Raw genomic sequence first — 14,771 nt, forward strand, 5'->3', positions numbered from 1 at the left:
TTTTTAATATTGTCTAAATTATGTTTCTATTTTCACTGAGAAAGTTGTAAGGTACCTGTGAAAAGCCACGTTTTTGCTTTGAACTTTCTTTTTACTTCCCTTAAGTGCTCTTTTAAATTTCCTTAAATGGTCTTGTTTATGTGTTGAGTGTTTGTTGGAAGCTTCTCTGCTCCCTAACTGCCTTTCCTAAGCAATCTCAAATTTTGTATTACATCCTCTTCCTTGTTCACTAATTCTAGTAAACCAGTCTTTTTCAATTCGTATGAAAGTATTCTCATACCATGATCAATCTTGCCCTGAGCAGATTTGTTTTTTCTTAAAGAATTACTTTGTATAAATATAAATCCTTTAATGTATAAAATAGGGTTTATTTATTTTTTCATTGTATGAAGAAGTGATAGGACAGGCCTGGAAAAGCCAGTTAATTCTGAACTGCACCTACTGATGTGCAGCATAATATTACTACAGACTGAGAATTTTCTCTTTTGGGAAGTCTTGTGATGTTCTGCATAGTGTGCAGTGTTTGGAGGAAGCAGAACTAATCCCCTCTTTTGGAAGTATTAGTGTCTCTCAAATGTCAGTAAATGCCTAGTCTATAGGTAACTTTTCTGAGTACATGTGGGCATTTTGATTTTATCTGTGTATTAGGATGTGGAGGACAAAACAGTAATGAATTTTTCAAGCATTATAGAACCTTACACAAGCTATATTGGCCACTGATCTTCACGAAGGAGGAAAATGGAAGGAAGGTGTTTTAAGTGATGGCTCTCAGGTGACATGCCCCAGTCATTGGCTGAGTACAGACCCAAGGTCTCCTAATTCTGAATCTCTTGATTTAACCACTAGGTATTGCACTATTCCTGACAAAGCATCACTCTGTTAGTGAGGGGATAAAGTGCTACTAATACATCAAATCTTATCAAATGACTTTAAACTTATCTTGGCTTTCTTTTCACCAAGGTTTGCTGTAAATCTTTTCTACTGGGTAGTAGCAGGACTTGTGTCCTTGCTAAAAGGAGAAGATTGATTTACTGTATTCATATGGAACCGGCAGATTCCTATGAGTATAGAGTAATGAATTGGAGTATCCATAAGGTTTTTCCCCATGCAACACTTTGGGAGACCTTAAAGCCTGGAATATGTTACAGAAATGCATTTGGTGGAGACCTACAAATGTGTGTCTTCTGCATAGAAGAACAGCATAACATATCTTTTAGTATGAGCAGTATTCTTATTCTTCAAATAATCTAATTGATTGTTCATTGGGCTCAGTCAGCCAAAAGTGGAGGGAAACTTTGTACAGACATCATTAGTTTTTCTCCATTTAAAGATTAATCATGAAGAGCTCTGGCTCTTTAATTCTGTAATTTGTATATTTAATGGGCTGCTGCAGAATCTATGACAGTAATTAGCATAGCCCGAAAACTCATTAATACGCAACAACATGATTAATGCAGCATTAATGCAAACATGACTGAAGTTATTTGGGTTATGTAGTAAGAAGATTAAAGCTAAAATGTCCTGTTTGTTTTACCAGTAGTGGGTATAATGGGGTAGCAAGCAAAATAAGAAAAAACAGGTATCAAATTAGTCATTTTAGTGTAAAAGAAACACTCAGATCTCATCAAGAGGATTTGGGGTTTTGCTTGACAGTTGATTTCCACCAAAAGTGTTACGTGTTTTCTCCTTTCATTCACTCACCATACTCTGTGTTTACGCTTGCTCAACATTTTAGTTTGATTTAGCTTTTTGGCAGTTTGATGTATTAAGAATACCTAAAAAAATTTCTTCATGTTGAGTCAATTCTGAATAAAATTAGACTTTTTCAAATACAGTTCTTTTGTACAGTCTAATTTAGAAACCATGGATTTTTAGATTCTCTTGCTTTTACTCTGCTCACAAAAGGCAAGGGAGTCCAGTTTCAGTTTGGGAATTTTATGTATGTGAGTTTATACAAATATATATGTGTGTAAACATATGATATGTACATATGTACATGGCTTTTAAATATATATTTTATATTTCTAAAAAAAAAGACTAAAGCAGCTTAAAAACGAAGAGGATTTACTTCATCAATGGAATGACTAACTTAGTGTAATGTTAGTGATGATGCACTTTGAAAATGTTTTTTTGGACATATTAAGGTAACAGTAAAAAATGAAGCCTGATGCTGTATGAAAAACAACAGGCCTTGCACAGCTTTGAGAAGAAGACCTTCTGTCTTTTTCTCTCAATAAAATCCAGGAAGCTATAGGCCCACACAAAGTGTGGAGAAGACCTTGTATTCAGTAAAGGATCTTCATAAATATGTCCAGGGAAGTCTCTTCTGAGTTTCTTCTTTTCTTCCAATTCCACTATCCATTAAATTAAACTGCTTTGGAAACTGATCAGTTTTTGTTAAGTCTTCCTTCTAATTTTTTTCCTTACAGGTGTGTTTTCTTATATATAAAAAATATATTAAAAAATAATTGTCTCTTTTAGCTATTGTGATGACAAGAGGTATCACTCTCACAGAGAGAATAACAACAAAATGCTATTGAGGTGCATAGCAACTGAGATTTTTTACTCTCCATCTCTCCCCTTCCTAGTTAAAAACAGATTTTTGTTTATAATTCCTATGGAAAAATGTATTTTGATTAGGCAAGTGCATTTGTATACAGTCTTAATGTTAAATAAACACTTAAGGTTTGTCATCCTGAAGGGACTGCTGAGAGCCTAATGCTGTCGTCAAAATTTTATATACAATTTCTGTTCATTTTAGCTGTCATTATGCACAAATAAGGCTCTCAGTGAGCATAAAGTGATCACTTTCTTTGCCAACAATTTTCTGTTCATTAGAATGTGCAATTATATAATTATTGAAACCATTTCCTATAACAATATAAGTAAAATGGAAATGCAAATTATGTTCCTACAATTGTACAATTTTGGGAAAAAATCACTGGAAATGGATGTGCTTCATAGATTATGCAAAACTCATTTTTGAAATTGCTTTTTGATTTTCAAGGTATTTGGCAGACTTCTTCTTTTTTATTTTTCTGATTGTAATGTATGCTCTTTTCCGTTTATTTTCTTCCTAAGTTTGCAAGGAAATTATCCATAAAATGCTGAGGTATCAATCCTGTCATTATATATCTTGCTCATATGGGTTGGGATTTGATGTATTTATGAAAATTAAGCTAAAACTAGCCTTGCTGATCACTGACAAGCTTGGAAATCTATTTATGTGACTATTCTTAGTACTTTTGAATAGAATTGTTCATGTGGTTATATGTAAGTTTTGGTGAGGAGTCTTGAGATTTTGTAGATAATTTCTTTGTATTTAATGACTATAATAACTTCTACTTTTTAGCTATTTTCAACTCTGAATATCTAGTTTTAGAGAAAGGTACTTTACAGGTATTTTTTGCTGAATGGTTGGGACAAGATTAATTTTTAAGTAGGTTACTTTGCTGAAATCTCTCAAGTGTTATTGCAAAAGATGATTTCAATTGTCTTGCCTCCCTGCCTACATTCTCCCCTCTACTCTTCACCAAAAAGTCAAAACACAGTTTTTGAGGACTCTAAATGTTTTTGTATTTTGAAATGGTTTTGACTTTTTAGAAACCTTTTTTTAGGAAAACTAAACTCAGTTCAGTTCATTTGGAAAGATATGTTACAGCAAGTTGTTACCCTTATATTCTGGGTGAATGGTTTCTTGGTCAAATAAAACCTATTTTAAACTTTTTATTTTGCAAGAAAAAAGGGTTTTGCATTAGTCAGAAATGAATTTTATTGCTGTAATAATTATAAATTATTAGTATATGTTATGCTAATCTAGGAGCTGTTTCTAATTTATTATTTTCCTGCTGACTGCCAACTGCTTCTTCTGAACTCAAAATAATCCCACGTGCTCTGTAAACTTGCCAGAAATGCAGTCAGCATCTCAAGAGCACATTTCTGCCTCTTAAATACTTTTGTGCTGGTCTTATAAATCATACTGAAATGTGCTAGAAGAATCTGGATCCAGGTAGAATGTGAAATGCTGCTGAAGTTCTGAGCCTTGCTAAACTTGCATGAAGGAAACAAAAAGGGGGAAGAAAAATTCCACCATATGCATTTTCTTTATTGAACAAAAAAAGAAATTTTTGTGTTATGGCACATCAAAAATTAGAGTAATATTATATAATTTTACTTGTAATGTCAGCCTGTTCCTGAAAGGGACTTTCAGGGCTGTGTCCCTTGCAGGGTAACGTGCTGGTGTTGCATCTCATTTGGATACATTTGAAAATGCCTGCATTGGTCATGTTTCAGTCTTATTCCCACTCTAACCTGGGTGTGCCATCTTTGAAACTAGGACAGAAATCCAGTCCCAATCTGCTGCTGCATAAGTTGAAAGTATGTAGGTCCTGATAGAAGGTTAGTCTGCCCTAATACAATTTGGGATATTTGAAAACACTAATGCTAATAATTAATAATTTATTTTACTTGTCCTTTTTATTACTCTGTAGTCTTCTTTTCATCTTTTATGTTCATTATATACAATGCTTGTATTATTTTTTGTACGATGCCATTATAATTAAAGAAATTCAATTACAGAAATTAAATAAGTTTCTTTATTTATAATTAAAGGAATTCTGACAGCTTCTCCAATTGCAACTATAATTTGAAATGGAATGAAAGAATTTATTTGTATGACATACATAAATGTTTAATTTGTAGTAGAATTTCCTGTTGGTTTTTATCCCAGAAATGATAAGTTCTTGTGGAACAATGATTTGTGTCACACAAGCAAGCATGTTAGGTGAATTCTTGAGTTGCAGTTCAAGTTTCAGTTGGTTAAAAGTACCTTCCTACTATGCCCCACAGATGGTCATGTTTTCCATCCAAGATTTAGTAGCATGAGTAGTGTGGCTGAGATGCAGTTTCTGTATATGACAAATTACGGAAGTAATTGTAATGTCACCACTTTATTTATGTTTCTATTTATATGTTATATTTAACATTGAAATTAAGATTTTAGACATGCATTTTGAAATAATAGACACGAGTCTTTGAGAAACTTGAAAAATATCTCACCCTCCCCTTAGGTATGAAAAAAAAAAAGAAGATTTTTTTTGGTAATACAATGTGGTTTTCAAGTTCTTTGAAACTTCTCTGATGTTGGAAGGAAAGATTTCTCTGTCCAAATGAAGTAATCCATTTCCAGTGTTCTGTGCCACTAAAAGAGAAAAATGGCATGCATGTAGTTGCTACCACTCTGAATGGGCTTCTGGGTATGCTTTGTGTTGACCTGGAGGTCCAGCATTAATTACTGTGTACTTGTGAAAAATATTAATTTAACAAGTTTTTTATTGTGCAGTGAAAATATTGTCTGTGGGACAGAAGTTTTCTTACTGTTTGGTTTCTCTCTTGTAGTCACTTGTAGAAACATGAGAAATTATTAATATTGAACTTCCTTATCTCATGAGAAATTCCAAGGACCCTTGAACTTAAAGGGATGAAGTCTTTTTCTTAGTTCTTTAATATGTGGCAAATTAATTTAGAAGAAAATAATGGCTCCTGACTCATCAATAATTTCTGTAAAGCTACAAGCAGGATTCTTCAATAGCCAAAGAAAAAGAAGGCTTCTGCATAACAGTTGAAAACTTCTGTAATTACTGCAATTTTGCTGCTATGAACCATTTAATTTATATTTTCTAACACAATATTATACAAGAATGTCTATGTACAATATAACACAATATTATGAAAGAGTGTATGGTGTTTTTGCAGAAACTAAATTATTTTGTTTGTGTTAGTCCTTCTGCATCAGGTGTGAGGAAGGATCCTCTGGTCTTCAGAAATGTCTTTTGGCAGCTTCATGAAAATACTGGCAGCTTGTTAAATTAACTGTGCTCCCCATTGCTGGGATTAGAGGCCATCAGTCTCAGCCTCTCCAGCAGATAGTGCAGCTGGAAGTACCTGGAAGCTCACAGTAGTGCAAGAGCTCATTTCTGAGCCAGGCAAAGCGGTGCTTTTCCTTAACTGGGGACACTGTTGGCCGAGTTTTTTCATGTGCAGGAGCTACTTGTGTGCATCTGCTTTTTGCAGGTGTTTTAATAGCAGGACTGATTCTCATTGCTTTGTGTCTGATTGCATCATGTTATTTACATGAAAACTTTGGATGGAATTAGGTAGAGAGGCCAAAGGATATTTCTTTCAGGTACAAGCATAATCTCATATGAATGTGTGTCAGAATTATGAGTTTTATTTTTTTTTTAATATAGGTGCTGTCTGCAGTAAAATCTTTAGTAATTTATTGTTTTCTGCCTGTCATAAAATAAGGAAAATACTGGATAGTTTGATAGAGTTGGGTAAAACCCAGTTACTTACCTTGTTCCGTAAAGCACCTTATACAGAAATGTCATGGAAGTGTATAGAATAGATGGGTGTTGCTATTACTGCCTTTTTCATTTCCCTTTGCAAAATATTGGTGCAGGAAAAGCATGGCTCTACCACACACTCAGGGATTTTATCAGAAACTAAATGGAGGACTATTGATTATGATCTGGAAAGTCCTTAATGAAGCTTAGTTCATCCATTACTCTTTTGGATATTTCCAATTTTTGTTGGAAAACTACTTCTTTTCCATGTGTTCTTTGTGCACTTAGATATGATGTTTATAAAATAATATAAGTAAAATTTACATATAAACACATACATATATCTTTTGGAACCAAAACCCTACTATTTGTTCAAATCCTTGCATGTAGAAACCTCATTTCTGTTTTACCTGTAGAAATGTTAAGTGAAAAATGAAAATCCACATGTAAAACATCGACTTTTAGAATATTATGCTAATATCTGAATTATGTTTTCCTAAGAAAGAAGTTACTAAACAATATTAGTCACAATTGCATGTCTTTTAGAGATGAATAAGGGCTCACAGAAATTTCTCTCAAGGGCTGCCTCAGTCTGGATTAGTAAAATTTCTCCTTCAATGTGTAGCAAGGGTTTAGGTGAACAGAACTTCCTTGATTTTGCTTTGTGATGTTGCTGCTGTTTTTAAAATGATATTTTATTTGTAAATTTTGTTGTAACTTACAAGAACCACTTTTGGTATTAACCATCTATTTACTTTTTTCTAACCAGGTATTAAAGTGAACTTTAGAACCCAGGAGCCTGATGGTTTGATTTTTTTCTCTGCATCACCTGGCAATCAGGAGGAGTACATTGCACTGCAGCTGAAGAGTGGGCGTCCTTACTTTCTTTTTGATCCACAGGTACAACAAAAGACAGGATCCTATAAAAGTTGCTTATATAATTTACCTTTGTACTTTTTACATGCTTATCCTTGGGAATTTTTTGTTTTGTTTTGTTTTTGGGTTGGTTTTTGTTTGTTTGTTTTTTAAATTTAATTGATACAAGCTAACTTGCTTCTCAGAACCCATAGGTAACTAGAGATTTTGAGTAGAGAAAAACTGAAATATTAAATCTTTGCTGATTTTTTTGTCAGGTATGCCACAATATAAGATGGGCTTTTTTGCATTTTTATGAGTGAGGTTTTTTTGTCAGTGCCACTTAACACCACTACAGCTTAAATTAACAAGATTTCAAAGTTGCGCAGAACTAAGTTTTGAATTAGTTAGTAAGTTTATATAATGCTAGTCAATTATTTTTAAGCCTTTCGTCTTGAGACTGTTCCCCTATAGAGATCAGCATGTCGCCATTATGCAAAAATATAAATGAGAGAAGTAGCAACAAAATAAAAAGTAAGGCCACAATGCCTTGCATTTCTGTTTGGGTATTTTGTGTTTTCTGGGCACCCCAAAACTGGATCTCCTTATGGAATTAAAAAACCTTATGGCCTCACTTATATTTCATAAATATGCAAGAAACTAAATAATTATCAGATTTTTCTGACCCACTCTTAACCTTTGCCTCCTGAGCTCTGCCACAGTCGCTCTGTGACCACGTGAAGGTGTTGTGCAGTAGTGAAAATCCCCTTAAGCTTTGAAACACCTATAGGAGAAGCAAGGTGCTGCACAGAAGCAGGCTTGTATGTGATCCCAATGCTAGAAAATGTTGAATCTGCTTCTAAGCCCAAGATACACATTTCTATTAATTCTACAGCATTTACACGCAGGCTTTATCTTATCGTGTACTTCAGATTTTGGGCCCCAGCTTAATGTTGTTAATATTGTCCTCATAAACATTTTAATAGAGACTAGTTCTATTTTTGCTCTCTTACACCTATACCTTCTTTTAACTGAAAGGAAAGTTTTATTTCGCTCGCAAGATCTTCTGAGGTTTATTTAGATTTTTTGTTGTTGTTTGATGGTTAATTGGAGTGGCTGTCTTTCAACTGACATTTTAATGCCTGCAGTAGTATTCCTAATCCTTCTTTCAGATTTGTTTCTTTTAAAGTAGCTTTATGTTAAGTTGTTTAAATCATTCCCTACAAGATATTTTATTTCTTTGGATCCACAGTATCAGGGGAATGGGAAGAGGGAGAGATGGAAGAGTGGCTGCTTTGGGGCTTTAATTTTTCCCCCACTTTTTCACCTATCTCTTAAGTGTAAAAAATCCCAGCAGGTCTCATATTCAGTCCTTAGAGCTTCTCAGTTCCTGTAGTATTTTCAACAGTTACTGTCTTGAATTTTAACAGATTACTTCTTTATGAATGTATCTTTCTTTATCTTTTTATTTCATTTGAATCAGGCAACTCTTCCATGCTTATTTTTAGGCTCATCATTTCAATAGTTTCCTCTTATGAAATAGCCTGTTGTGCTGCTTCAGTGCTTCAATTGCTGTTTAGAGAAAAAAAAGAAAAAAAGCTGTCATTCAAGGTATCCAGGAGCAGTGTAGGTCTTAATAGTTGATTTAATATCTTGAAAGCTAATACTTTATAATTTCTCATTAATAATGTGGAAGAGATTCCTGTACATTCTCAGATTCAAAAGTAGGGTGCAGTGGCCTACATCAAAGTGTTTTGTGTAGAAAACTTTTCGTTTTACCTCTGAAAATTCAGTTATTGAAAAATTTCAGTCTTCTGTATCCCTAATATTCTGTGCTACCTTACTGTCATTACATTTGTTTCTTTGTTTTTGTCGAAGTTGTTTCTTTTTTTCTTTAGCCATGATTTGCTATTCCTTCCCTACAGTGTCAGATATCCTGTACTTTAGCAGCATTTCTTCATCTTTCATTTGTGCATCACAGTCTGCATTAGTGTGCAAATTCTTTAATTACTTCTTATTGACATCAAGTGGTGTCTTAGCCTGTTTATAGGCATTCTTGTCTTTAATTATAGTCATGACATATACAGTAAACATTTATGGCCCTTCCTTTATGCTCTTCTCTGAGAGATTGCCAACGTTCTTTTTGATGACAATTGTGTCTCTGCAGCTTTTTATCTGCAGCAGTGTGGTGTAATATTCTGTGCTCCCTTCCAGCTGTGACCTGTGGCAGGTTAATTATTTGTACCCTCAGTCCCTTTCGGGATGCTGGGCCGTATCTTTGCTCGTGATCAGCCGCGCGTTCTCTCTTTGTTGTGTCTGCTCTGGGGATGGTCCTGCCAAGTCCTCCTGGTGGGGAGCCTTCAGCAGCCTCGCTTCTTCCTTCGCTAAGTGTTAATTTCAAATCCTTTTCTTTGTGTCCATTCATACTTCTCTGAGCTCCATGTACACCACCATTCATCTGGCTGTTGTCTGACTGTTCCTTTTTGTCTCCCTTTTGTGCTGTGCAACTGCTCTTTTTTCCTTCTTAACTGTTTTACTGCCATTCTTTGTGGGTTACTGTCCATGGTCCAGGAAGCCTGAGTTTTTTTTGCAAACTGATCTTTTCCTTAGTCTTTTTGGAACAATCAAATTTTTCTATAGAGCTTCCTCCAAACTCAGAGTCTCTGTAAAGCTTCAGCTGTCTGTGGATTTTTCTTCTTATTGTGATGTCTGTACATCTACACCTAAATTATACAATCAACTCCAGCTAAATTTATGGTTATCTTTCAGTGGCTAGAGGTAATTTCATTTTTTTCCCAGGGAAGCACTGAATATCTTATACCAAGTGAAATCAGTTACAGTGGAAATATAAGCCAAACATGGAGCACCTTTTTTCCTAAGTGATTAGGACAGCCTGAGGATACACTGAGGTTCTTCTCACAGGGTGGAGGGAATTGTATCCAGCTCTTCTATTTTAGAAGATGATTAATTTACTAAATTTTATAGCAAAAAGGAGGAACACTAGATACTTTCCTTGTGTGCATTGCCTTGTTTGTTGTTCTTGTCATGGAGAGGCCAAAGTATTAGGCACACTCTGAGGGTGAGGTTTTTATTCCACAAAATAAAAGGAAGGAAGATAGACAATACCTGGCTATGTGTCTCAACTAGACCTTCCTCCTTGGCACTGGCAAAACATCAGTACTTGTTCACCTTCTTAGTAGTAGGAGTTTAAGCATTAAGAGAACTTGACTGGGACAAGTGTTGTTGCATTCAGACTTTGGCACCTGAGACAGTATCTCTGAAGATTCATATTTGTGATGATTTTCAATGTAAACATCAGTATGACAGAATCATTTATATTTACTCAGTTGTTACTGACAGCAACCAAACATTAAGACTTATTGTATGGCATAGCAAAATAATGCAGATTTCAAAATACATATTTCCAAAATTCATGACAAACAATCTTGCAGCAGGCTGTTTGAATGTGATCCCAGAGTGACTGGTAATTATGGAAAAAGTGTAAAAAGGCCTCTCCAGTGCAGCACATGCTGAACCCTGAACACTTTTTTGTGTCTTTTACATTCCTTCCCTCCAAAATTAAGCACAGGTTAGCACGTGTGCTTGTGTGGTCCCAGATTGAATTGGTTACAAATAAACGTGGTTTCTGATGTATAAAACTGTTAATACACTAGACTGTTGGCAAACATAATATGAACAGCCACTTATTCAGGCACCTGATCTTTAGAATGCAGCATCGTTTGTAACAATTTTAACGCTAACTAAGTACACTTTGATGAGACAGCATTTAATAAAATGCTCATTAATTTCATCATTAGCAAGGGTATGCTAAGAAGTAAGCCAGTTTCTTATGTCACGCCCAATTAGCATCCCATGCTAGTAATCCCATTAGTATTGTTGAATTCACTAATGGAAAAACTAATGGGCATGCTACCAGGGCACATTAATTGGGCATGACACCAGTTCTGGTTTTAATTATTAAACTACGATAATGAAATGTGTGTGTTTGTAAAATATTAAAATGTAGAAATAGGAGAGAAGACAATAAAAAATAGTATATGAGAAAGTGCCATCAGTATGTAAGGATATATAGCTTTGTATTCTTATTATTGGGGCAGAGGGACTGCTCTCCAAACCTCCTCAGTACCAGGATGTTGACTGAATGGAGCTAGAAACGTGCTGTAAATATTCACAGGATATAATTTTTTTCTTTAACTGTGTATAGATGTGCACATCACATAGATATTTTGATGCATAGGATACAGAGTGACAGTCCCCTATGCTAAATGTTAAATGTGTTCTGGGTTCATAAGTCTATGTGCCAAAATGCAATTTCTAATGGATGAACATCACTTAAGACAGAATACTAAATTTTCATACAAGTGTTTTAGTATTAATCAAAATAGGTGATTGTTTCTATCAACAGCTTTTCTCCATGGATCAAAAATAATACTAGAACATCTGGAAAAAAACTGTTGAACTGTCTGTCTTGTTGCTGCAAAGTTATAAGCTGGGCCCCCAAATTATAAGCAACCAAATTTCTCATTTATGTACTTTTTGGAAATTGTTTTTTGAAGCCATAAAGTAACTGGAGTGGTTGAGATTATAGCACAGTACCTTTATAATGAAATATTTTTCTATCAGTAGTTGCCTGCTGTACAAGACGATTCTCTTTTGTGGGTTCAGCAGAATAATGTTGAGTTCCCAGATAGTTTAAGAATGATATAAAGTCCTAAGGCAATCTTATAGGCATTATTAACAAGTTAGATGATTGTTTGCATATAAATATCTAGAAAATTCTTGAAATTTATTAATTTTATTTTTATAACATCATTATACTAATTTATGTCGTATTTTGTTTGGTTCTTTGTATTCTTGAGATTTAGTTTGGTAACTGCATCTATTACACTCCTCTTACTCAGCAATTGAGAAAAGATTTCTCTGTATATGTAATAGATGTCCTTAAATTCACCCCTTCATGTTGTATTTTTATTTGTTTATTAAAATCAGGGAAAAATTCTCCTTGAATTTAAATACATTTTTACAAGCATCTCTTGTACCATAAAACCCACCTCAATAACTACCTTTTGAGGCTTTTTTTGTTTAGTTTGGTTTGTTTATTTGATTGGGTTTTTTGTTTGAGATTTTGTTTTGAGGGTGTTTTTGCTTTGTTTTGTTTTCCTGAATCTCTTGGTATGAGCTTTTATCCCCATAAATGTATGGTACTTTCTCATCTAGAGATGTTAGTGCTTTTGATACCAGGTTAACATGGAGGGAAAATGCATCCGCTGTGCTACACATGCACCCTCTTTTGGATCCCTTCATATGGACAGGTGCTGCAATTAAGAATCCTGATATGCAGCTGCTCTCCATGGATGGCACATTGAACCATGGCCGTCAAACTTCACAGCCACAGCAATCCTTGAAGTAGTTAAATAGAGACATAATTTAAATAAAAATATAAAATCTGAGTGACATGACCCTCAATAATTTGTGCGTCATCCTTGTCTTTATCAGAGGAACTACACAGGATTTTCCTATTTTTAATAGACACTGAACTGGATGCTTTATTATTTGAGAATGTTAAATTTAGTGTTTAAATTTAGAAGGTTAAATAAGTCCTAAACATCATTCAGCAGTCCAAAGGAAGTTAAACATAGGACTGCTGTCTTTATTTTTAGATGTAATATGCTATAAATTGTCATAAATGAGTAAAATATTATTCTAAATATTACATTCAAAATATTTTAAATCTGATTCTTCTGTTATAATAAAAAGGGATCTGCAGTTGCAGTCACTCCAACTAATGATGGTGGAAAAGTGTATAATGACAACAGTTGGCACCAACTAATTGCTACAAGAATTCAAGCTCTGGGAAACATCACAGTGGATGGGCAGTACACAGGTAATCAATTCATTTAAATAACTTTGGTATTACTAAGGATATTGCTCACTTGCTTTTTCACTATCTATGTTCACCCATACAGAAAAAAAATTAACTCCATTTTCTGACGATTTTGTCATTACTGGTTTATCTGTTCATCTGAGCGATCTCTCCACTGTGAGTCTTTGATAATTGAGTACTTAGTCTTTTTGTGCTTGTGAATTTATAATTGTGTTGATCTCCTGTTGTTAAATAGAGCTGTAAATATTTCCTGGGTATGTATTATGAAACTCTTAGACTATTGTGTCACATTAGTCTCTTTATAAAGTACCAATATTTTGTTATTGAGTTGAAAATCTGTTGAAAGCATTGAATATGTGAATAAAAAATTATTTTGTTCAGGTTCTTCCTTAGCGACTAGTGGCAGTACCATTATTGGAGAGAACACGGGAGTTTTTGTTGGAGGACTTCCACAGGGTTATACTATTGTAAGAAAGGATGAAGGTAAGTATGATAAATAAGTCTGTACAGTTTCTAAAATTTTATCTTTTGGGATAGACTGAAATCTCTATATAGTTGATTTCATCAACATTAAAGCACTTTTTGTGGTCTGTGTACATTTCAGTGGATTTTGTATACAGAACTGGTATGAGTGTGAAACTTACATACAGTTTCACAAATTCATTCCAAAATACCAGTGTAAATTTTTTGTATTGGCTTAAGCACAAGATTATGCATCCCAGTTTGATGCAGGAGTACAACATACTGGCCTTTTTGGTGTGAGTTTGTATCCTTCAGAAGTTGTTGCATTGATCTCAGAGGTGTATGAATATACCTGTATTTTACAGATACAGAATTTATGAGGAGCTGGATCATATCTGGCTTCTCAAAGAATCAATAAGTATAAGTTTTCATACATAAACTTAGTATATATGCCAAATATGTAAACTGCCATCAAATGGCAGAGGTGACTTTCTATGTAAGTATACAATCAGCTATTTTCTGTGAATTCATATCCAGAATTCTGTTTTTTTTTTTGTATTAATCTGAAAGTCAGATTCTTTATTAAGTTTGTGTTTCTGCCTCTGACATGAAATCTGGTTGACTTGATGTGGGGTACACTAGAGTTCAACTTCCTCTTCTTTATTTCACTGCACTGAAACCAGAAAAACATGCATCTGTTCTTCTAAAGCATTGGTTCACAAAGAAATCCAGGATGCCTCTCTCAAAAACACCAGCTATATATTCAAAATGAGACTGAATAACAATACCATTTAAGAGTAGGGCACCTATAAAAACAGATTTGAATTTTTGCCCCCAGTAATAAAGAAGGGATAGCAGCTAAGTGTAGTTGATTTTGGGTTTTTGTTTTAGACAAAAAAGGAAGGAAAAACTTCCCGATTAAGCTTCTAAACCTGTATTTCTCTGCCTCACCTATTGCTTCCTGCTCACCACATGCATGCCTTTCTTCAGAATTTTTGTTTTGTTTAACGAAAGCTTTTTTGGATTTTCATAGAGTAGATTTATGTTGTTGATTTAAAAGTACCTGCATGCAAAAATCTCAAAAAGTTTGATAGTTTTCAGCTACACAGCAGTAGGTGCTGTCTTTAGTGATTAGACCCATTCAGAAATCTGGATTTAGCTTGGAGGCCAGCTTTATGACCTGATTGATGGCTGGTTTTCTATGC

General features: G+C 34.4%; 1 protein-coding gene across 1 annotated transcript in view; it reads left to right on the plus strand.

Annotated features, from left to right (window-relative positions):
- The window catches only part of USH2A (usherin), a 372,550-nt gene that overhangs the window by 120,928 nt on the left and 236,851 nt on the right, over positions 1–14,771 (plus strand). Inside the window, exons 21-23 of the mRNA XM_058020039.1 lie at positions 7,114–7,244; positions 12,978–13,104; positions 13,486–13,587. Of these exons, the coding sequence (XP_057876022.1) occupies positions 7,114–7,244; positions 12,978–13,104; positions 13,486–13,587 (360 nt within the window). The remainder of the gene's footprint in view (positions 1–7,113; positions 7,245–12,977; positions 13,105–13,485; positions 13,588–14,771) is intronic.

The sequence above is a fragment of the Melospiza georgiana genome, chromosome 3, assembly GCF_028018845.1.
Source record: "Melospiza georgiana isolate bMelGeo1 chromosome 3, bMelGeo1.pri, whole genome shotgun sequence".
In the NCBI taxonomy this organism is placed as follows: Eukaryota; Metazoa; Chordata; class Aves; order Passeriformes; family Passerellidae; genus Melospiza; species Melospiza georgiana.